This window comes from Chiloscyllium punctatum, chromosome 8, assembly GCF_047496795.1.
Source record: "Chiloscyllium punctatum isolate Juve2018m chromosome 8, sChiPun1.3, whole genome shotgun sequence".
Lineage (NCBI taxonomy): Eukaryota > Metazoa > Chordata > Chondrichthyes > Orectolobiformes > Hemiscylliidae > Chiloscyllium > Chiloscyllium punctatum.
This window is the reverse complement of record NC_092746.1, coordinates 15,648,502-15,673,505: the sequence shown is the minus strand read 5'-3', so window position 1 is coordinate 15,673,505 and position 25,004 is coordinate 15,648,502. Positions and strand designations below refer to the sequence as shown.

At 46.5% G+C, this 25,004-nt stretch overlaps 1 protein-coding gene across 4 annotated transcripts in view; it reads right to left on the bottom strand.

Moving 5' to 3' along the window:
* Positions 1–25,004, bottom strand: part of LOC140480385 (triple functional domain protein) — a 588,738-nt gene that overhangs the window by 16,092 nt on the left and 547,642 nt on the right. For all 4 annotated transcript variants that reach the window (XM_072575177.1, XM_072575174.1, XM_072575175.1 and 1 more), the window contains exons 54-55: positions 17,439–17,517; positions 9,085–9,285 (exon numbers count right to left, since the gene is read on the bottom strand). In XM_072575177.1, the coding sequence (XP_072431278.1) occupies positions 9,085–9,285; positions 17,439–17,517 (280 nt within the window). The remainder of the gene's footprint in view (positions 1–9,084; positions 9,286–17,438; positions 17,518–25,004) is intronic.

Here is a 25,004-nt window from a genome sequence, read left to right as displayed (position 1 = left end):
GGTACTGTATCTTTAATATAGCTGAATTTAACCTTTCTGAAATTTGCCTAACTGGTGATTGGTTATTCAAGATTTCAGGGAATCCTGGGTCATTTTGCTGGAACGAAGGTTTAAGGTAATGGCAATAAGCAGTCATCTGATAGTATCCAAAGTATTAGGAAGGTCTTGACCATATCTTGATATAAACAGTTTTTCTTTAAACCATCAATTTATTTACAAGATAAAAGAGAGTTGAGGTGTCAATGATATATTATCAGTATTTCCACCTGGATATCAGCATCATGTAATTCAAATTGCTACAGAGATGGGCTTCTAAAATAGTCCTGAGAATTCGTAGACACAAGTTGTCTGCAAGGATTCACAAGAAAGGGTGAAGAAAGGGGAGGTTAAAAGTCTCCATGGCACTCCAGACAGGGCTGCAGGGAGATGCTTATGCTCACTTTGGAGACCAAATTAGCAAGAATTTGAAATAAAGTGGAGAAATTCCCATAGTTTGTGCTAGAGGAGGAATTGCCTCACCGTAAAAGATTGTTCAGAAGTCAAATAATTCCAGGCTGGGAAAGGAACAGGAGTGAAGAAGTACTAAGACTGGGTCTGGAATAATTGAATAATTATTTAAGGGAGAATGTAAAGTATACCCATGAAGTGGATTTGTCAGGTGTGTGATACATGAAAGGGGAAAACTCTGTTCTGCAGTTTAAAGTACAAGTTACATACAAAAATTATGATGGTCAATAGTGCTTTTAGTCCATTCACTATAGCACAAGCTTGAAAATGTAAAATCTCTTGTGTTACCCTTTTAGCTACTGACTGAAAGTTTGAGTTTCTTTCTGTACAGTTGTTGGGGGATTGTAGGAAAATGCAGTATAAATAAATGCAAAATCGTGGATACAATTGGATACAAAATTGCCTTGTAGGTAGGAGACAAAGGGTGGAGGGTTGCTTTTTAAATTGGAGCCTTTGACCAGTGGAGTGCCACAAGGATCCATGTTGGGTCCACTGCGTTTTGACATTTATATAGTTAGTAAGTTTACAGATGACACCAAATTTGGTGATGTAATGGACAGTCAATGAAGTTATTTCTGCGATAATCTTATTGACTGTCCACTACACCATACACCAATGGGATCTTGATAGATAGGTCGAGGAGGTAGATGGAGATTAATTTAGATAAATGCGAGGTGTTGTGCTTCAGTAAGACAAAACAGGGCAGGCTTTATAGGCTTAATGGTAGGGCCATAGGGAGTGTTGCCAAACAAGAGGTCTTGGGTGCAGGTTCATAGTTCCTTGAAGTTGGAGTCACAGGTAAACAGGGTAGTGAAGAAGGCATTTGGTACACTGGCTTTTATTGGACAATGGATTGAGTATAGGAGTTGGGATGTCATGTTGCAGCAGTACAGGGTATTGGTTAGGCCACTTTTGGAATACTGTATTCAATTCTGGTATCTCTGCTACAGGAAAGATCCTGTTAAAGTCGAAAGGGTGCAGAAAAGATTTACAAGGATGATACTGGGGTTGGAGGGTTTAAGCTACAGGGAGAGGCTGAATAAGCTGGGGCTATTTTCCCTGGAGAATCAGAGGCTGAGGGGTGACCTTATAGAGGTTTATACTATCATGAGGAGCATAGATTAACCAAAATTTTTGATATTCCAATTTGAGCTGTTTGATTTGCTTGCCAGTCAATAGCTTTATGAATTCTGCCAATACATATATGAGAATTTTCAAACCAGTTGAATTAACCACAGTGAAATGGCAATGGCAAATTCATCCATCACTCTTATCTTTGACCAATTTGTTAAAAAAAATCTCAGAAGAATCATTAAAACCTTTGGCCCATGGAAACTAAAGACTTTTACTAATTTTATGCTTAAACATCTGTTCTGATCAATCTGCTACTGCTGGGTCAACACCATAGCAACACGGAATTAAAATAATTTCTTATATTTCACTGAAATTCTGTTTCTAAACAAGAGTTTTTGTGAGAAAACTAATAAATTTCAACCAAAGGGTGGACATATAGAAATCCTACAGTTAACATTTATTCTGCCCATGGAAACATGAAGGTTTAAAACAACACAGATTTTTAACCAGCAGGATGGTGTGCGTGGGAGGCTGAAGAAGCATGTATTGGGACAAGAACAGGAACTTTATGACATTTGTGTCTATTTTGTACTTAGGTTTGTTAGTGCATGAGAAACCCTTGTCGAGTTTGTGGCTTAAAACAAGCAACTGACTGCATATATTTACCACAGGATTTTGGCTTTAACCATTAGAACACTGGCAAAGTCTTTTCCCTGGGGTTGGGGAGTCCAGGACTAGAGGGCATAGATTTAGGGTGAGAGGGGAAAAATATAAATGAGGCCTAAGGAGCAACTTTTTCACGCAGAGGGTGGTATGTGTATGGAATAAGCTACCAGAGGAAGTGGTGGAGGCTGGTACAATTGCAACATTTAAGAGGCATCTGGATGGGTATATGAACAGGAAGGGTTTGGAGGGATATGGGCCGGGTGCTGGCAGGTGGGACTAGATTGGGTTGGGATATCTGGTCGGCATGGACGGATTGGACCAGAGGGTCAGTTTCCGTGCTGTATATCTCTATGACTACTCATGATTAACAAGGCAAAATGACTATAAGGACTAACAGTACTAAGTATTTGACAGGCTGAAAAACCTATAAATTCCAAGGAATGATAGCTGCTTCTTTATCTATGTGAAAGGCTTTTGCTCACAAGCCTTGTTGTGAGAATGTGCTTTCATTGGCTTAGAGGTAGGAAAGGTCGCTGGACCCGAAACATTAACTCTAATTTCTCTCCACAGCTGCTGCCGGACTGTTTCTGTTTTTGTTTTAGTGCCAAGATGTTTCTTCTATATTAGATTTCTGACTCTGAACCATAATTTCCAGCTGTCGACCTCATCAGCATCATGGAAGCTGCTTTTACAACTCTACCTTGGATATCGAATGGGAGGCAGGGTGACCAGCAACATCACCATAACAGTTACACTCTGAGCAAGGTCAGTAATAGCCTCCTCTTCGAACACCTTACTCCTTGATTCAAGTTCCCTCATCTGAATTATAATGAATAAATAAAGGCTTAAACTGTTTAGCAACTCTTGAAATCAGACTGAGACTGTCACTTGAATGTGGCCATTTTAATTTTACAGCTTTCAAGACACTATTGATCCTCTGTGTCATTGATGAGAGAACAGTTCCTGCTGTTCGGTCCTAAGCTACTTGCAGCAGTATTTGCTTGAGCTCTTCTTCCTATCTTCTCACAATAGCATTTCTGACTGTAGCATGATCTCAAAGGGTGCTTCAGAGAAGCAGATTGGACATAATCAATCCACCTGCAATGCCTCAGTTTTTAATGCAGAATAATTCCATTCTGCCCCTTAGCTGGATCCCCTTACATATTGAGACTTCAAAAGTCAGGGGCACATCTTGATCATATCTGTTTGCTCCCAGTGGAGGGGATCTCAAAGAGGATGCTAATGATGGCCGCCCCCATTGCAAATGCATCAAAACATTAAAACTTGGCCCAATGTACCTCTTATACTTTGGAAAATGGCAAGATAATATATTAAAGTGAACAATTGATAAAGACAGAATCAGATATCATTAAAAAGCATTTTAGAAGATTTTAGTAACAATTTTTCCGAGCATTTAAACATATGCTGTGCTTCCTTTTGATAACAGCACTTGCAATTTGCTATAACATTGTGATATCCTTTATCAGAAAAGCTTGGAAATTGCGTATTGCAATTCGGATAACTTCAGTTTTTGGATAAAGGATAGTTAGAACTTATCCAAGATAGTTTTTTGTTTGCTGTGTTCAATGAGAAAATATGAAAGTATGTTAAGTGTGGTGACAGGGTGTTATGATGAGGTGTGTTGGGGAGCGTGGGGATTAGTGAACATTAGCGAGTTTTGAGAAGATTTGTAGCTCAGGTTGAGGTTCCGGATGTAGGTTTGCTTGCTGACTTTTTGTCACCATACTAGGTAACATTCTTCCAGAGGCTCACTGAACAAACCTACATCCAGAATTAGTGAACATTGCTGTGAAGGGGTACAGCATTGCTGCAGTACTTTGATACTCCAGGTGGTTTACCGCGAGTTACACTGCTCAGCAGCCTTTAGTCCTGTTACTTACTTGATGAGAATAAAATTAATTAGCCACAGAAAAAACACAAATTAAAAACACTGAGTATAGTTACTGCAATTTATTCATTTTTTGTATTTTGCAGTAAAAGTAGAGCAGCTTCTGAAAGAAGGTCAATCTTCTGTAGTGGGACGTTTGGGCCTGACACTGGACCAGGATTCAGATCTTATACAGTTGATTCACTTCATTGGGAGCCCTTCTTGAAAAGTTCTTCCACATCTTCTGCTTGAATAACTCTGGATTTGCTTTATGAAGTTTGTCCTTTATTTTATATACAGACATTATTTGTTGCTTGGGTATAAAGTCATGTTGTTCCAGTGCATTTATCAAATTGTCACATACCTTTATAATATTATCTATGAATACTTTCTCTACCTGTTCCATATCATCCTCATTATCACGGCTTTATCTTGCCCTGACACCCATGTGTGCAATCTCTTCATCAGTGACAGAATGCACAATGGGAGCATTCTTATCAACATAAAGCCCCTCTTTGATGTCCTTAGCCTTTTAAACTTGTTCACACATTCCAAATATACACATTCTGTACATTCAAGGAGCTGGTTTACAATCTGTTTCTCCTTGCTCACCTGAAAGCTTTCAAAGTCTTCCTCAATATTATGGTCATCATTGACTCTAAATGCTTTGGCCTGTAGTATGTTCACAGAGTACTATAGCACGGTGACCAGCCCGTTGGCCCAAACTGGACAATGCTGACCAAAAATGTCCATTCAAGCTAACTCCATTTCCCTGCACTTGGCCCATATCCTTCTAAACCTTTCCTATCTGTTTATTTATCTAAATGCTTTTTAAACGACATTAATGTACCAGCCTCAACCACTTCCGCTGGCAGCTCATTCCATATGCGTACCATCTTCTGTGTTAAAAAAAACTTGCCCCTCAGGTTCCCTTTTATTCTTTCCCCTCTAACCTTAAACTGATGCCCTCTAGTCCTTGATTCCCCAACCCTGGGAAAAAAGACTGAGTGCATTCATCCTATCCACATCTCTCATAATCTTATAAACTTCTATAAGATCTATACTAAGTCTCCTACGTTCTAAAGAAAAAAGTCCTAGCTTGTCCAACCTCTCCCTATAACTCAGACTGTTGAATCCTGGCAACATCCTTGTAAATTTCTTCTGCACTCTTTCCAGTTTAATAACATCCTTCCTGGAGTAGGGTGACCAAAACTGAACACAATACTCAAACTGCAGCCTCACCAATGTCCTGTACAACTGCAACATAACGTTCCAACTTTTATACTCAGTGCCCTGGCTGATCAAGGCCAGTGTGCCAAAAGCCTTCTTCACTGCCCTGTCTACCTGTGACTTTGACTATTTTGCATCAGTTTGGATGATGTCACCATCCAAAACAGTGCTGCTGACATGGCTTGCTTCTTCCATGACCGTGGTTTCCCACTGTGTTTGACAGGGCCCTCAAGTGCATCCAACCTCTTACTCGTGCTTCTGCCCTTGTCCCTTCCCATCATTCTCAACAGCATGATCAGATTACCCTTGTCATCAATTTTCATCCCACCAGCCTCCGCATTCAAAGGATTGTTCTCTTCCATTTCAGACAACTTCAGCAGAATGCCAAATACATCTTCCCCTTACTCCTCTATCTGCAATTTGCAGGGATCCTTCCCTCCGGGACACTCTAGTCCATTCCACACCACCCACACCTCCTTTCTCCCCCTCCATCAGCCATGTAACTGCAGATGGTGTTACACCTGCCCCTTCACCTCCTCCCAGCTCACCATCCATGGGCCTAAACAGTCTTTCCAGGTGAAGCAGCATTTCACCTGTACCTTCTCCAATCTTGTGTATTGTATTCACTCCACCCAATGTGGCCTACTCTATATTGGAGAAATCAATTGCAGACTGGGTGACTGTTTTGTGGAACATCCCTAGCTATGCACAAGCAGCACCCTGACGTTCCTGTCAACATCTTTTCTTCACTGGTACCCTACCACAAACCCCAGCACTGCTGCCAACCCCCAAACATTATAGCATAAATACTCCCCTCCACACTTCAGCTCTGATGATGAGCAATTTAAACTCGAAACATTAATTTGCTCTCTCTCTCCATCAATACTGTCTGAGCTGCTGTGATCCCCATCATTTGTTGTTTTCAGTACAGATTCCAGCATCTGCAGTGATTTGTTCCTACTGCATGACAATGTGAACCTGCCTCTGATACAAAGTAGTGGTGAATCTAATCAGTAAACATTTCCCTGGCTACCCAGGCCTTTGTATTGGAATAGTAGTGAGGTGTTAATATCTGAGTTATTTTGAAGCACCTGGGATTTCTGCTTCTCTCACTTACAGTCAATTTACATTTGTGTGTGCCAGCTACATTGACATGTGCAAGGACAGTTAAACGATTTTTGGATACATGAAATCTATTGGGTGGCACGGTGGCACAGTGGTTAGCACTGCTGCCTCACATCTCCCAGAGACCTGGGTTCAATTCCCGACTCAGGCGGCTCTCTGTGTGGAGTTTGCACATTCTCCCCGTGTCTGCGTGGGTTTCCTCCGGGTGCTCCGGTTTCCTCCCACAGTCCAAAGATGTGCAGGTTAGGTGAATTGGCCATGCTAAATTACCCGTAGTGCTGGGTAAATGTAGGGGAATGGATGGGCAGCGGATCGGTGTGGACTTGTTGGGCAGAAGGGCCTGTTTCCACACTGTTAGTAATCTAATCTAATTGGTGCTTTCCCTTTAGCTGTTGTTAGCATTTCCTAGGGATGTATCACCAGAACAGACTAGTTTCTTTTGCATTTTATATTTGTTCAGGTGAAAGATAAATTCAGCAATAAAACTTTCAGCAAATTCATGGTCTGCAGATGCCTCATTACCACATATTTTTTAAAAAACTCGATACCATGCCACTTTTCGAATTTCTGCAACCAGCCTATTGTGTGATCACGTGCACTTAAAGTGTTTAGATCTTTGAGGTATATCTTGGCTTGTTTCATGATCAACAGGCCAGACAATGGAACCTTTTCACTTTGCTGATGAATCCACTCTGACATGATTGAGTGCATCATTTTTTAAAAAATCGATGCAGCGTTTCCTATTGATTGTTGAAATTCACTTTCACTATAGAATTTCAACAACTCGACTTTCTGTTTCTTTAATTCATATATGCTGATGACACCTGCCCCATACTGCTCACTCTGTTATTTCAATGTTAAGTTTCGCAATTAAGTCTTTGCAATTCCTTTGCTACTGATAATGAAAACCGCTTCCTTTTCCTTATACCATCCATAGGAGTATTTAATGGCCTTTCTGACATATTTATTTGAAAAACAAAACCACTGCGAAGGACCAAAATCCCAAAGTAAGGCAAACACCTGTGACTGTTAAATGTTACTAAACAGCTGATTTTAATGGACTTCAAATCACAGCCAGTGCAGGCACTTTGCTGAAATATTGAAAGTGAAAACAAATGACCTAATATTGATCCCGTAAGTTTTCCAGGACCACTTCAGTACCTGTAATGTAACACTGAGGTTTTGTGTATGTGGGTCACAGACCTCCTGTGCAAATTGAAATGTGGGTTGAAAGAAAACTTCGGTTTTTAGGTCATTCCAGTTTTTGACCATGCAACTGAAGGATACCCAACCTGTACTGTATGGGTGAGAGATTCGACTGTCATGCTAAACAAACCCACTGGAACACAAAGATTGTGTGAAAAGACATCTTGACTTTAAAAAAAAATTAAAATCACGGTGATAATATCATACCAACAGCAAACTAAAATGATCTTTGAAAAAAACGACTTGAGGCGCCAAACTGCAAATACATCTGTAAGTGATGTATTTTTGGAAGGCTTAAAAAATCCACATTATAGGAGGGATGTGATAACACAGGAGAGGATGCAGAGAAGATTGAGAGGATGTTTAAAATTATGAGGGGCACAGATTTAAGGTAAGGGGCAGAAGGTTCAGAGGAGATGTGAGGAAAATCTTTTTCACCGAGACAGTGGTGAGAACTTGGAACTCACTGCCTATATGGATGGAAGAGGCAGAAACCCTCATAATATTTAAAAAGTGTTTAGATATGCACTTGCAATGCCAAGGCATATAAAGATATGGGGCAAGTGCTGGAAAATGGGATTAGAATGGATGATTGTTTTCTACTGGTGCTGTTCTGATGGACTGAAGAGCCTTTATCTGTGCTACAGGTCTCTATGACTACAACTCTATGACTTGCACTAATGAGCAGCAAGAGGCTTATTTGCATCCATAAACACCTACACGGTTACATCATTGCATCATTGATATGCAATTTGCCATTCTCCTACCTGCTGCACAGATATTAGTTGGTGAATTTCAGGACAGTAACCTGACTGGCTCACCACTTGCTCCTCCAGACCTGGATCAGTTGCCAGCATTGGCAGTGTCCACATGCACCCTAATCCAACAAGAATCCTCAATCGCCACTGGCAATATTGTGTGTCAATTCCTTGCTCTGACATGTCCTGAGCAATTACAATGAACCGAGCAAGGCAGCTATTGACAGCCAGCATCTGACCAGGTGCATGGCTGGGCTTTAAAGATGACATTGACACCAGAAATTCAAGAAGGTCCTGGCAGTATCCAGTACTTCCACTTGCAGTGAGTGGGGATTACGATGAGCACCATACCATTGTATGGTGATTAGGTATTGTGGCAGGTTTGGGCAGATAGTGTTACAGTATGCTCAGAGAGGAACCTTCTCTGAAACTTGCCAAATTATCACCTAGTTGATCTGTACTAAGTTCAACATCAGAAACAGCTAGTTGCAGTAAAATTGCTCCAGTTTAGGAATCACAATGCATCATTGATAATGGTGTGGAAAAGACAATTTGCCATTACAAACTGAGCCAACTAGTTGCAGTGAAATAGAGAATGGATGACAATGGGTTATGGTAATCATTACTTACAATTCTAGTATGACTATATAGTTAGATGGAGTCTCAAAGGTATCCAGAAGGTTAATGAGCTGAGGATGCTGGAGGTTCTGCATAATTCCAAGTTCATGTATAACCTGGTCTCGTTTCATCATTTTTTTGTTGATGTATTTCGCAGCCACCTCTCGTTTAGTTCCTTTTTGGTCACATCTTTTAACCACAGAGAACCTTCCTCTGAAACAAAGACAAATTATTGCCAATTAATTAATAATTAATTGTATTTCACTGGAAAACTTACACATAGAAAACCATTGTGTTCATTGTATTTTTAGAAATAAAAATGTGTGGCAATATATTATAATTCATAGAGTTGTGAACTTAAATTTCAAACCAACATTTGAATCTAAAATCAAATTGATATTTCAGTCTCAAGAGATGGTAATTTTTGAATAATGAGCCCAGTTGTTCTGTCTCTTTATTCAAGTATAATTAAATATTTAATTAGGGAGTTTGTGTAGTGCCCTGGTCAACATTTATCTCACTGGTGTTGTGGGATTTGATGAGAATGATTTGAAGAGAGAATGTACAATGATCTTAGTGTTCACTGTGTACAAAAGTCTTGCTAGTTTTACAGGGCTCTGGTTTGATTACACGTGGAGTACTATGTGCAGTCTTGATTTCCATATCTAAGGACACATAAGTTTCCCTGGAACCAGTTCAGTGAAAGTTCACTCAGATGGTCCCTGGAAAGAGAGATGACAGGCTGAGTAAACTGAGCCTAGACTCTCTGGATTTAAAAGAGAATAAACATACTGGGCTCTACAGGAGCCTGACAGGTTGTTTCAGAGGTCAATATAATTTTATATTAGGGCTTTCTGAAATTTCATCAATTTTTGGCTTTTGGCAGTATGTTTTGAGTCTCAACAATTCCATAAAATGACTGCAATGACGCTGATTTAATAAGTATTCCCATATTAAAAGATTCTCTGGACAAAAGGGAAGATAATACAACTGAATTTCATATCAAGCTTGGAAGACACATACTGTGATTCCAAACAACAATTTTGAACTCTTATCAAACTCTAACATATAGTAACAAGGGGAAAAATGGCTAAGGTTGATTGGACAAATAGATTAAAAGGCATGACAGTAAATAAACACTGGGAAACAATTTAGAAACAACTCTAAAATGTTCAAAAAAATACATTCCATTAAAAAATAAGAGAATCCTAGTCAAAATAGATTCATCGATGGCTTATTTAAAGGAAGTTAAGCATAGTATTAGATTAAAAGAAGGTGATTTTGAAGTTGCAGAGGATAGTGGTAAGTCTGAGGATTGGGTATGTGTTAGAAACCAGCGAAAGGTGACTAGAAGATTGAGAAAAAAGGAAAAAGAAATCAGAATGAGAGTCAATGAGCCAGGAATACAAAACTAAACTGTAAGAGCTTTGAGGAATATATAAAAGAAACGAGTAGCTAAAATAAAAACTGATTCCTTGGAGGCACGGACAGGAAATCAGGAGATGGAACAGATATTGACGACTATTTTGTCTGTTTTCATAATAAAGGCATAAACTACATATCATTACAGGATAACCAATAGTCTAAACAGTGAGGAAGTTGATAAAATTAATATCAGTGGAAATACATAGCAGTGCAGAAACTCACAATACTAAGAGTCCAAAAGTCACCAGGAACAGATGGTCGACATTCTAGAATTCTAACAGGTTTGGTGCAGAGATTGTGAATGCACTCATTATGACTCAAATGCAACACCAGTAGCAAAATTCTCTAGATTTTAGAACAGTTCCAGTGGTTTGGAAGTTAGCAAATGTAACAGTTCAAAGAAAGCAGGGAGTTCGAAATTAGAAAACTAAAGATCAGTTAGCCTGTCATTGGGAAAATAGTGGAAGCTGGAAGTGGGTGGCACGGTGGCACAGTGGTTAGCACTGTTGCCTCACAGCGCCAGAGACCAGGGTTCAATTCCCGCCTCAGGCGACTGACTGTGTGGAGTTTGCACGTTCTCCCCGTGTCTGTGTGGGTTTCCTTCAGGCGCTCCGGTTTCCTCCCACAGTCCAAAGATGTGCAGGTCAGGTGAATTGGCCATGCTAAATTGCCCGAAGTGTTAGGTAAGGGGTAGATGTAGGGGTATGGGTGGGTTGCGCTTCGGCGGGGCGGTGTGGACTTGTTGGGCCGAAGAGCCTGTTTCCACACTGTAAGTAATCTAATCTAATCTGTTATTGTTTTAACAATGCACCTAGAAATCATAGAATAAAGTCAATGTGATTTTAAGAAAGTACAAATTTGTAAAATTTACAAATTTTTTCAGTACGTAATTAGTAGGGTAGATAAAGAAGGACCAGTAGATTAAGCTTTGTAATACAGAAGGTAAATATTACTGAAAAGAGAGATATCATTACTGAAGCTGTTCACCTTGCATTCATCAGGACAAATACAAGAATACAGAATTTCTAACAATCCTGATAATTTATATTACAGAAAAAGAAGGTCGCTGTTTGGTGGCAAGTCAACCCTGATTGGCCAGGGCACTGCAAATGAGAAAGCAACAGGGAACCATAAGTTGTAAGAAAAAGGAACAGGAGTAAGCTGTTCAGACCTTGCGCCTGCTCCACCATTCAAAAGGATCAAGACTGATCCAACAATCCTCTCATCCACTTTCCTGTATTTTCCCCGTAATCTTGATTCCCCTGCTGATCAAGAATATATCTACTTCAGCGTGATGATAAAGTGTCGTGGAGGTTCTCAGCAGTCTACCACAGCAACTAGAGTAAACAGCTTGTGAGGCCTAAGGTTTTTTTAAAAGTTGGAACAATAGAAGCAGCCTGAATGCGTCAAGCTCCCATAAAACCAGGACTTTTAGTTTTAGTTTTAGCAGTTGCTATGGGGATCTTGAAGAAGTGGAAGCTATTTGTTTCCCTCTCTCAGTTACAGCCACAGGAGTTCCATGCCAGACAATGTTTTCTGCATTTGCGTTTTGCCAAGAGTCTGTTTATAGGGTGTTACTACATTGGAACATTTAATTAGTAATAGTTACTGTATTATTCTGTTAAGTTTTCCAATTGAGTTAAGTTATTCCAATTCCTTCTTTGTTTCATGGGACTTATACTATAGTGGATGAATGAAATGTGTACTGATTTAAAGAGGAGAAGGAGTACATGAAAGATGAAGATGGAACCCAGAGAGATAACAGCAGTTGGGCAGGCAAAGGGATAGATAATAGTGAGCCAGGGAGAAAGAAAAGATGATAATAGAAAATATTAGTAGCTGAAAATGGGTAGTCTGTGATGAGAGAAGCTAATGTCATGACAGGACAGAAGTGTGGGGGTGGGGAAAGCCAAAAAATGTGGTGCTGGAAAAAGCACAGCAGTTCAGGCAGCATCCAAGGAGCAGGAGAGTCGATGTTTCAGGCAAAAGCCCTTCATCAGGGATGTGGAGGGGGAAGAGAGCTGAGAGATAAAGAGGGGAGTGGGGCTAGGGATGGGGGTAAGGTAAGTAGGATGGCGCTAGGTGGATGCAGGTAGGAGGTGATTGTGATAGGTTGTGGGAAGGGTGAAGCGGATAGGTGGGAAGGAAGGGACAGATAGGTCAAGAAGGTGGTGCCGAGTTGGAGATTTGGATTTGGGATGAGGTGGGGAGATATGGAAACTGGTGAAGTCAATGTTGATGCCCTGTGGTTGTAGGGTGCCAAGGTGGATCCCACCTTCCTATCCTTGTTGTGGGTGTGGGGTTTCAGGGCGGAGGTGCAGGAAGTGGACGAGTTGCGATGGAGGGCATTGTTCATCACATGGGATGGTAAATTGCGGTCCTTGAAATAGCAGGCCACCTGGAATGTCCTGGAGTGGAATTGCTTCTCCTGGGAGCAGATGCGGTGGAGGTGGAGGACTTGGGAGTAAGGGATTGCATTTGAAATAGATGCCTGTGTTGAGTCGGTCACCGGAGGCAGAGATGGAGAGGTCCAGGATAGGGAGGGAAGTGTCAGAGATGGGCTATGTGAACTCAAGATCAGGGTGGAAGGTGTTTGTGAAGTTGATGAACTGTTCAATCTCCTCATGGGAGCACAAGGTGGTGCCAATACAGTCATCAATGTAGCAGAGGAAAAGATGGGGGATGGTGCCGTGTAGCTGTGGAAGAGGGACTGTTCCATGCATCCTATGAAGAGGCAGGCATAGCTGGGGCCCTTACAGGTTTCCATGGCTACCCCTCATGTCTGTTGGAGTTGGGAGGATTTGAAGGAGAAGTTGTTGAGGATGAGGATCAGTTCCGCCAATCAAATGAGAGTATTGGTGGAGGGAGACTGGTTGAGATAGCAGGAGAGGAAGAAATGGAGGACTATCAAGTTTTCATCATGGGAGTTGGAGGTGTGTAAGGACTGGATGTCCATAGTGAAGATGAGGTTTAAGGGGTCGGGGAATTTAAAGTCACGGAGGAGGTGGAGGGTGTGGGTGGTGTCCTGGATTTATATGGGGAGTTCAATCACCAAGAGGGACAGACCAGAGTTGAGATATGATTTCGGTGGGGCAGAAGCAGGCGGAGACAATCAGTTGACTGAGGCAGTAAGAGGTAGAACAGAGTGATGCACGGTTGAGGAACTATGAGGTTGAAGGTGGAGGATGGGAGATCCCCTGAGGTGATGAGGCTGTGGATGGTTTGGGAGATGATGGCTTGATGATGAGACAAGGGGACAGTAGGAGGAAATGTCAGCGAGTTGGCGGGTGGCTTCGGTGAGGTAAAGGTCGGTGCACCATACTATCACTGCACATCCCCCTTATCAGCTGGTTTGATAATGAGATTGCGGAAGTAGCGGAGGGAGTAGACGGGCTGTGCATTGCGAGATTGGAGTGGGTGAGAGGGGTGGTCAGGTTGAGGGGGTGCATGTCGTGATGGTATTTGGAGATAAAGAGGCCAAGGGAGGATAAGAGGCTAACACAGGGTGTCCAAGAGGATGGAGTATGTTGGAGGTGGGAGAAGAGGTCTTCAGGAAGTGTTCATGGGCAACAAGGTCAGTTGTTACCTCTCAACAATTGTTTTGCTCGTTAACCATGAAGGTTCGTACATTCAGGTTCTAAGAATGACCTTCACTTAGGTTTTCAGGCTGTAGGTAGATAAACCTGCTGGAGGTGGCCTTCCAGCCAGATTGGAGACAGAACGGATTATTTTTTAGGCACCTTTTCAAACCCATTCCTGAGGAGGGCTACTCAGTCTTGAAGAAAGCTGCCGAAATGCACTCCTGTTCTTATTCCAAGAGCAAAATTACTGAGTCAAACACTGTTGCCTACATGCTGGTCCAAAATCAGGAACTTCCAGACCTCATAATTCTGTCCCCATCACCTGACCGCCACAGGATTTGTGTTGTGGGATTAAATTACTCGAATTGGTTATCTTTTTTGGGGCATCTTTCAATGTGGGAATGCTATTGCACATCAGCAGATACACGTCCATCACAGAAGGTAGATGCAATTCCAATGTCAAGGAAACCTAGACTGGAGATCACCTCAGTACTGCAGCCTCCTTCCTCTGTTGCAGCTGTTGGTATCACACAAATATCTTCTGCCAGGATCCTTCAGCCACCAAGAACTTGTTTTGGCTTGCTCTTATCTTGCTCCTCCACTTCAACCTTTCTGTCATGGTGGCCCTGTCAGGAGCTGAGAACTCCCAATTAAATCACTTTTGGGATCAACAGAACACTCAAATCTCTCCATTGCAGCAAGATGGCAATTCATGGAAAGGGAAAAGGTAGTACAGATGAAATTAGTGGGACTGAACATTGACAAATACCCAGGACCCAACGATCTATAGCAACACATTGAAAGAGGTGGCTCTGGAGATCGGTGATCATCTTTTAAAATTCCATTCATTCTGGTGGTTGCAAATTGTGGCCACACTTGAAAACAAAAGTATCTGCTAATATCAAACCCAACTGGAATTAGAATATTTAGTGGTTGTTCTGACTTGGATCAGATACAACTGTATTTAACCTAAATATGGGGAATTACTATTAAATGAACTGGGTGGATAGATTATGGGGAAAGACAGTTGGCAAGCAATTGGAGCCATTTAAGGAGGTAATTCATGACTCTCAGCAAAAAAGTATATCCCGCTAAGGGGGAAAGATTCTAAAAGAGAGATACACTAACCATGGCTAACCAAGGAAGTTAAGGAGAGTAGTAAGTTGAAAGGAAAAGCACAAAAGGAGGCAAAGGTCAGTGACACCCCTGAAGACTGGGATAACTTTAGAATCCAGTGAAGGAGGACTGAAAAATAATAGAGAGAGAAAATAAACTATGAAGGCAGGCTAGCAATAACTATATAAAAATGAAGAGAGAGGTCGAAGTGGACATAGGCCATTTAGAAAGTGAATTTAGATATAAATGGGAAACAAGGAAATGGCAAAGTTAAACAGAAATGAACAATTTCAATCTTTATGGTAGAAGACACCATGAACCTCCCATTAATGCTCTAGATTCTGGTGGGTGGGAGAAATTAAGTACCATCATCATCACTAGAAAAGTAACATTAGACAATCTAATGGGGCAAAGGAAGATACGTCCCTTGGCTCAGATAGCTTGCATCCGAGGATCCTAAAATAAGTAGCTACAGAGATCGTGGGTGCATTGGTTGTAAGTTCCCAAAAATTCCTTGGATTCTGCAGAAGTACCAGAGGACTGGAAACCTGCCAATTTCTATTCAAAAAGGAAAAGTGGCAAAAAGCAGGTAAATAAAGACCAATTAGCTTAATGTAAAATTGTTGGAAAAATAGTGGAATCAATTATTAAGGTCGTAGTAGCAAACATTTGGAAAATCATAATCTAATCGAGCAGAGTCAGCATGTCTTCAAGAAAGGGAAACACATGAAGAAAGTGCTGCAGGTAACCAGAAAGGCTGATGGAATGTTGACCCTTATTTCTTGGGGCTGGAATATAAGTGTAGGGACGTCTTGCTGCAAATGTAAAATACACTGGTGAGATCTGGAGTACTGTTACTGTCAGCAGTTTAGCTCCACTTATTTAAGGCAAGATATCATTTCATTGAAGGCAGTTCAGTGAAGGTTCAGTAGGATGGAAGGATTAACTCTACACATTATAATTTAAAAGAACAAGAGGTGATCTCATTGAAACATATAGGATTCTTAAGGGGCTTGACAGGGTAAATACTGAGAGGATGCTTCCCCTGATGGGAGAGTCTACCTACAGAGGATATAGATTAGAGTGGTGCTGGAAAAGCACAGCAGTTCAGGCAGCATCCGAGAATTAGGGAAATCGACGTTTTGGGCAAAAGCCCTTCATCAGGAATACAAGCAGAAAGCCTGAAGTGTGGAGAGATAAATGAGAGGAGGGTGGGGGTGGGGAGAAAGTAGCATAGAGTACAATGGGTGAGTGGGGGTGGGGATGAAGGTGATAGGTCAGGGAGGAGGGTGGAGTGGATAGGTGGAAAGGAAGATAGGCAGGTATCCTCTACAGATGATATAGTCTCAGAAAAATGTGCCAGTTTAATACTGAGATGAGGAGAAACTTCTTCTTTCAGGGGTCTGAGTCTATTTGGAACTCCCTGCCAAAGAGAGCTGTGGGGACAGAGTCTTTCTGTGTATTTAAGGCTGAGATAGATGGATTTTTGATCAATAGGGGAACTGAGGGCTATAAAGAAGGACAGGAAATGGACGTGGGGAGTATCAGACCTGCCTTGATCCTATTGAATGGTGAAGCAGGCTCAAGGGGCTGAATGGCCTATTCCAGTTCCTATTTCTTATGCTCTTACGGTCTTATATCCAAAACTGCACATACGCACAATTCTGGAAATATACATGTGACAATTTTAGACCCAATATGTCATGTGAAATTTACCCATAAAGATAAATTTCTTCATGCAACGAATGCACTGGGGCTTCTCTGGGCGTTTGCAGGGGGATCTTCCCAGCACCCCTGCGTACTTTGAACCCTGATTATTATGTTATCCCTTGCGGGGCAGTCTATAACATGGGGCATAGTCTCTTGTTGAGTGGTTGATTATTTTGCATCGATCTGAGGAGAAACTCGCACACTCAAGGAATTATGAATATTTTGAATTCTCTGCCCGAGAGAGTTTGGATGTTTCTTCTTTGAGGTACATTTAAAAGTGGAACAGAGACATATTCAGTCTCTCATGGATTCAGGCATACAGGGATTGGACCGACAATATATACTGCAGTGCAAGGTCACTCATTATTGTCTAGAGTAATGGAGCATGTCTGAAGTGTCACATGGTCTACTCTTGCTCCTGTTTCTTATGTTTGTAAGCAGGACCACTCACTTTGTACAGAAGAAAACAGAAATCAGAAGGCTTCTCAAAGAGTAAAATAAAATCATATGGAATAATAAGATTTAAAATGTTACCTGCCAATTTCTGCTACTTCGGAATAAATCGAATCAAAGTTGTCCTTCCAGATTACCCTAACTCCATCACTTCCAGGTCCTGAAAGATGAAGAAAAAATATTATGCAATTAATCAAGTGGAAACTAAAGTAGGAATTTAATCCCTGCTTCTGAAACAGAAAACAGATTTAACCTCAAGAATTTGTTTTGGTGGTGATGGGAGTGGGGGTGGTGGAAAGAGAAGGTCATAGAGCACAGAGACAGGCCCTTTGGCCCCAAAATGTTCCATGCCAACTAAAATGTGCACCCACGTTAATCCCATTTACCTAAACCTGGCCCATAGCTGTCGAAGCCTTTCCTATCTAGGTATCTGTCCAAATGCCTTTTAAATGTTGTTAATGTACTTGTATCAACCACTTCCGCTGGCAGCTCATTCCATCTGCGTAAAAAGTTGCTCCTCAGGTTCCCTTTTATTCTTTCCCCTCTAACCTTAGACTGATGCTCTCTAGTTCTTGATTCCCCAACCCTGGGAAAAAGACTGAGTGCATTCACCCTATCCATGCCTCTCATGATCTTACACACTTCTATAAGGTCTCCCCTAGGCTTACTACGCACTAAAGAAAACGTCCTAGCTCGTCCAACTTCCTATAACTCAGACTGCTGAGTCCTGGCAAGATCCTTATAAATTTCTGCTGCACTCTTTACAGTTTAATAACATCCTTCCTAGAGCAGGGTGACCAAGACTGAACACAATAGCAGCCCAACCAACATCGTGTACAACTGCAACATAGCAATTTCTATACTCAATGGCCTGACTGATGAAGACCAGTGTGCCAAAAGCCCTCTTCACTGCCCTGTCTACCCGTGACTCCACTTCCAGAGGACTGTGCATCTGAACTCCAAAGTAACTTAGCCACCATAGATATTAGACTTACTGGTCTATAGTTCCCCTGGGTTTTCTTCGCAGCCCTTCTTGAATAAAGGCAGAACATTCTCTCCTCTCCAGTCTTCCGGGACCTACCCCGTGACAAACAATGTTGCAAAAATATCAGCCAGCGCCCCTGCAACTTCTTCTCTAGCCTCTTGCAGTGCTCTTGGATATACTTGGTCAGGATCAGGAGACTTATCTATCTTCATACATTCTAATACATCCAACACCTCCTATACTGTGATTTGGACCGTCCACAAGATATCACCACTGACTTCCCCAGGTTCCCAAGTCTTCATGTCCTTCTCCATGGTAAATACAGCGGAGAAATATTCATTGAGGATCTCACCCATCTCCTGCAGTTCTACGCATACATGTCCACTTTAGTCCTGGAAGCGTCCTATTCTCTCCATAGTTATTCTTCTTCCTTTAATATACTTAAAGAATCTCTTTGGATTCACCCTAATCTTCTAAGCCAAGGCTATCTCATGCTCCCTTTTCGTCCTCCTGATTTCCTTCTTCAATAAACTCCTGTATCCCCAGGGATTCCCTTGATCCCAGCTGTCTGTATCTAAGCCATGTCTCCTCCTTTTTTCTGGTCAAAACCTCAATATCTCTCGTCATCTGGGGTTCCCTATTCCTGCCAACCTTGCCCTGCACCCTCACAGGTACATACAGACCTTGAACTCTAGCTTTTAAAGGCCGCCCACTTGCCAGAGGTCCCTTTGTCTGCAAACAAACTACTCCAATCACTCCCTGCAAGCTCCTGTCCAATTCCATCAAAATTTGCCTTGGCCCATTTTAGAACTTGAACCTGGTGTTCATATGTCCTGAGGATATAGAGCATCAAGTATACTTAGCTCCAGATTTCGAGCTTTAAGGCTTCTATCATCACGTGCACCTTGGGACAAAAAAAATTAAACTTACACTCCACTACATGAGCTAATTTGCAATTCATGGAATTTTCTTTTCTGGATATTGTTACTGCTTGTTGATTGTGTTGATTATTACAATGCACTACAAAAGTTTGCACCGTTTGGCTTTTGTGATGCTACTGCTCAACATCATCTTGCATCTTCTTGAAAAGATCGATGTAATAGCAAGAACAAAACTGTCTGGATTTTGTGGTCAGCGTCAAATGATTATCACTCACCAATCACTATGCTGACTGTTACAAGATTTTGAACATGCAACAGTCTGCTGCTGAATGTTGAATCTGGCCTCTAAAAGGGATCTGTGGTGTCCACAAGCAGAGCAAGAAACAACAAAGATCTTCAAACAAACTAGCATTGAGAATCCTCACTTAAAGATGCAAGCCCTAATACTGACTAAGTAGGGTTTTGCTAGGCAAGGGGTTGTGGATTGGGAAGCAGACCCCAGATTTGGCTCCCGATCAGGCAGGTTCTCTGGAGAAGAACACAGTCAGGCATGTTTGTGAGAGTGCTGAAGATCTGCTTCCTGAAGACATTATCTTTGGATGGGTGGAGGTCTGATGGTAGGTAAGAAGATAAGTTGGCAGTGATGGAGGGAAAGTACCTGTGCTTCTCCTGGACTGTAAATACACTTGTCTTTATGTGAAGCTGTCCTTTGAGGGGAAGCAGATTAAAACTGGAACACACACACTCATTAATAATATTTAAATTGTCAATCCAAAACTGAAAGTGGGTTGGCAGTCTGCCTCTCTTTCTTGTTTCCATTAAACTCAGAATCACATCAACTGGAAGGTCAGGTTTGGGGATTAAAGGATTAAAGTTTGGTATTTAAATAAAAATTCCTGACCTCAACTTATCTGCTTTTCATTTAAAATCAAGACCATGAAACAAAATTAGATTTAAATCATATACAAGAGAAACAAAAGTTGAGCAAGAATAATGGGATTGAGAGAGATAAGAGGGATAGGAAAAGTAAAAGAAATGCAATTATTTAATGGTCTATTAACATTAACGAGTGGTAATAAATCTTATTGGGAGTAAAAAAAGTGAATTAATTATAAATTAATTAATAATAATAAATGAATTAAGGCATAATAAAGATGGCAGGGCAGGTGATGTGGTGCAAAAGCAGGATGTGGGAACTCCTGCATATCAGTGTGACCTCAGGAGACAAGCTTGTGGCAAGTGTATACAGCTTGAGGAACTTTGGCTCAGAATTTATTAGTTGGACTGGACTGGGTAGTGAGACCCAGAAAGCTTGCAGTTTTCCAAACAGTTGACCTAATTTCAGTCTGCTTAGATGAGTGAATCCTGCAGAGTTAATAACCTAACTAATCATGAGGGTGGGGAAGCATAGTTTGAGGGGAGGGTGCAAGGGAGAGGAGACTGACACAACACAAAGAGTGACAGCTGGTGTCAGGGTTCAGCCCAGCTGCTTACAGCTGGAGAAGTACTTGCCACAGGAGTAGGAGGATTGAGTTGCTGTGTTCTATGGAGGTACGCAGCAACTTAGGCAGGACAAGGAAAAAGCATCTACTTAGAGAAGCTAGGCAACAAATTAAATATCAGAGCCTCACAGGTAATAATAACTAAATTATTACCTGAGTCACAAGAATATTTTTTGTCAGTATTCACACTGGAAAAAGACAATGTTGTTGAGGAGCATACTAAGATACAAGCTACTAAGGATAAGGTGTTAACAATTCTGGAAAGTGTGAAAATAGGTGAGTCCCCTGGGCCAGGTGGGATTTATCCTAGGATTCTCTGGGAAGCCAGGGAGGAGTCTTTGGCTTTGATCATTATGTCATCATTGTCTACAGGAATAGTGCCAGAAGATTTGAGGAGAGCAAATGTTGTCCCCTTGTTCAAGAAGGGGAGTAGAGATAACCCTGGTAATTATAGACCAGTGAGCCTTACTTTGGTTGTGGGTAAAGTGTTGAAAAAGGTTATAAGATATAGGATTTATAATCATCTACAGAGGAAGAAGTTGGTCAGGGATAGTCAACATGGTTTGTGAAGGGTAAGTTGTGCCTCACAAACTTTTTGGAGTTCTTTGAGATGGTGACCAACAAGTGGATGAGGGTGAAGCAGTTGAAGAGGTGTACAAGGATTTCAGTAAGGCATTTGATAAAGTCCCCCATGGGAGGGAGGAGGGGGAGGAGGAGGGGGAGGAGGAGGGGGGAGGAGGAGGGGGAGGAGGAGGGGGAGGAGGAGGGGGAGGAGGAGGGGGAGGAGGAGGGGGAGGAGGAGGGGGAGGAGGAGGGGGAAGGAGGGGGGAGGAGGAGGGGGAAGGAGGGGGGAGGAGGAGGGGGGAGGAGGGGGAAGGAGAGGAGAGGAGAGGAGGGGGGAGGGGAGAGGAGGGGAGGGGGGAGGGGAGAGGAGGGGAGGGGGGAGGGGAGAGGAGGGGAGGGGGGAGGGGAGAGGAGGGGAGGGGGGAGGGGAGAGGAGGGGAGGGGGGAGGGGAGAGGAGGGGAGGGGGGAGGGGAGAGGAGGGGAGAGGAGGGGGGAGAGGAGGGGAGAGAGGAGGGGGGAGGAGGGGAGAGGAGAGAGGAGGGGAGAGGAGGGGAGAGGAGGGGAGAGGAGGGGGGAGGAGGGGAGAGGAGGGGAGAGGAGGGGAGAGGAGGGGGGAGGAGGGGAGAGGAGGGGAGAGGAGGGGGGAGGAGGGGAGAGGAGAGAGGAGGAGGGGGGGAGGGGAGGAGGGGGGGAGGGGAGGAGGGGGGGAGGGGAGGGGAGGAGGGGGGGGGAGAGGAGGGGGGGGGAGAGGAGGGGGGGGGAGAGGAGGAGGGGGGGGGGAGAGGAGGGGGGGGGGGAGAGGAGGGGGGGGGGAGAGGAGGGGGGGGGAGAGGAGGGGGGGGGAGAGGAGGGGGGGGGGAGAGGAGGGGGGGGAGAGGAGGGGGGGGGGGAGAGGAGGGGGGGGGGGAGAGGAGGGGGGGGAGAGAGGAGGGGGGGGAGAGAGGAGGGGGGGGGAGAGGAGGGGAGGGGAGAGGAGGGGGAGAGGAGGGGGAGAGGAGGGGGGAGGAGGGGGGGAGGGGAGAGGAGGGGAGAGGAGAGAGGAGGGGGAGAGGAGGAGAGAGGAGGGGGAGAGGAGGGGGGAGGAGGGGGGGAGGGGAGAGGAGGGGAGAGGAGAGAGGAGGGGGGAGGAGGGGGGAGGAGGGGGGAGGAGGGGGGAGGGGAGGGGAGGGGAGGGGGGAGGAGGGGGGAGGGGAGGGGAGGGGGGAGGAGGGGGGAGGAGGGGGGAGGAGGGGGGAGGGGAGGGGGAGGAGGGGGGAGGGGAGAGGAGGGGAGAGGAGGGGGGGAGGAGGAGGGGGAGAGGAGGGGGGGGAGGGGGGGAGAGGAGGGGGGGGGGAGGGGGGAGAGGAGGGGGGGAGAGGAGGGGGGGGGAGAGGAGGGGAAAGGAGGGGAGAGGAGGGGAAAGGAGGGGGAGAGAGGGGAGAGGGGAGGAGGAGGGGAGGGAGGGGAGAGGCAGGGGGAGGGAGGGGAGAGGCAGGGGGAGGGAGGGGAGAGGCAGGGGAGGGAGGGGAGAGGCAGGGGGGGAGGGGGGGAGGAGGGGGAGAGGAGGAGGGGGAGAGGAGGAGGGGAGAGGAGGGGGGAGGGGAGAGGAGGAGGGGAGAGGAGGGGGGAGGGGAGAGGAGGAGGGGAGAGGAGGGGGGAGGGGAGAGGAGGAGGGAGGGGAGAGGAGGGGAGAGGAGGGGAGAGGAGGGGGGAGGGGAGAGGAGGAGGGAGGGAGAGGAGGGGAGAGGAGGGGAGAGGAGGGGAGAGGAGGGGGGAGGAGGGGGGGAGGGGGGGGAGGAGGAGGGGGGGAGGGGGGGGGAGGGGGGGAGGAGAGGGGGGGAGGGGGGGGGAGGGGGGGGGAGGGGGGGGGAGGGGGGGAGAGGAGGGGGGGGGAGAGGAGGGGGGGGGAGAGGAGGGGAAAGGAGGGGGAGAGGAGGGGGAGAGGAGGGGAAAGGAGGGGGAGAGGGGGGGGAGAGGGGGGGGAGGAGGAGGGGAGGGAGGGGAGAGGCAGGGGGGGGGAGGGGGGGAGGAGGAGGGGGGAGGGGAGAGGAGGGGGGAGGGGAGAGGAGGGGGAGGGGGGAGAGGAGGGGGGAGGGGGGAGAGGAGGGGGAGAGGAGGGGGGGGGGAGGGGAGGGGGGGAGAGGAGGGGGGAGGGGGGAGAGGAGGGGGAGAGGAGGGGGAGGGGAGGGGGGAGAGGAGGGGGAGGGGAGGGGGGAGAGGAGGGGGAGGGGAGGGGAGAGGAGGGGGAGGGGAGGGGAGAGGAGGGGGAGGGGAGAGGAGGGGGGGGGGGAGGGGAGGGGGAGGGGAGGGGGGAGGAGGGGGGAGGAGGGGGGAGGAGGGGGAGGGGGGGAGGGGGAGGAGGGGGGAGGAGGAGGGGGGGAGGAGGAGGGGGGGGAGGAGGAGGGGGGGGGAGAGGAGGGGGGGGGAGAGGAGGGGGGGGGGAGAGGAGGGGGGAGAGGGGGGGAAGAGGGGGGAGAGGAGGGGGAGAGGAGGGGGGGAGAGGAGGGGGAGAGGGGGGGGAGAGGAGGGGGGGGGGGGAGAGGAGGGGGGGGGAGAGAGGAGGGGGAGGAGGAGGGGAGGGAGGGGAGAGGCAGGGGGAGGGAGGGGAGAGGCAGGGGGGGGAGGGGGGGAGGGGGGGAGGGGGGGGGAGGGGGGGAGGGGGGGAGGAGGGGGAGAGGAGGAGGGGGAGAGGAGGGGGAGAGGAGGGGGGAGGGGAGAGGAGGAGGGAGGGGAGAGGAGGGGGGAGGGGAGAGGAGGGGGAGGGGAGAGGAGGGGGGGGGGAGGGGAGGGAGGAGGGGGGAGGAGGGGGGAGGAGGGGGGAGGAGGGGGAGGAGGGGGAGGGGGGAGGAGGGGGGAGGGGGGAGGAGGGGGGAGGGGGGAGGAGGGGAGAGGAGGGGGGGAGGAGGAGGGGGGGGGGAGAGGAGGGGGGGGGGAGAGGAGGGGGGGGGAGAGGAGGGGAAAGGAGGGGGAGAGGAGGGGGAAAGGAGGGGGAGAGGAGGGGGAGAGGAGGGGGAGAGGAGGGGGAGAGGAGGGGGAGAGGGGGGGGAAAGGAGGGGGGGGGGGGAGAGGAGGGGGGGGGAGAGGAGGGGGGGGGGAGAGGAGGGGGAGGAGGAGGGGAGGGAGGGGAGAGGCAGGGGGAGGGAGGGGAGAGGCAGGGGGGGGAGGGGGGAGGGGGGGAGGAGGGGGAGGGGGGGAGGAGGGGGAGAGGAGGAGGGGGAGAGGAGGGGGAGAGGAGGGGGGAGGGGAGAGGAGGGAGAGGAGGGGAGAGGAGGGGGGAGGGGAGAGGAGGAGGGAGGAGGAGTGAGGGAGGAGGGGGGAGGAGGAGGGGGGGAGGGGGGGAGAGGAGGGGGGGGGAGAGGAGGGGGGGGGAGAGGAGGGGAAAGGAGGGGGAGAGGAGGGGGAGAGGAGGGGAAAGGAGGGGAGAGGAGGGGGAGAGGGGGGGGAGAGGGGGGGGAGAGGGGGGGGAGAGGGGGGGAGAGGAGGGGGAGAGGGGGGGGAGAGGGGGGGGAGAGGGGGGGGGAGGAGGGGGGGAGGGGGGGGGAGGGGGGAGAGGGGGGAGGGGGAGGGGGAGGGGAGGGGAGGGGAGGGGAGGGGAGGGGAGGGGGGGGGGTGAGAGGGGGGGGGAGAGGAGGGGGGGGGGGAGAGGAGGGGGGGGGGGGAGAGGAGGGGGGGGAGAGAGGAGGGGGGGTGGGAGAGAGGAGGGGGAGGGGAGAGGAGGGGAGGGGAGAGGAGGGG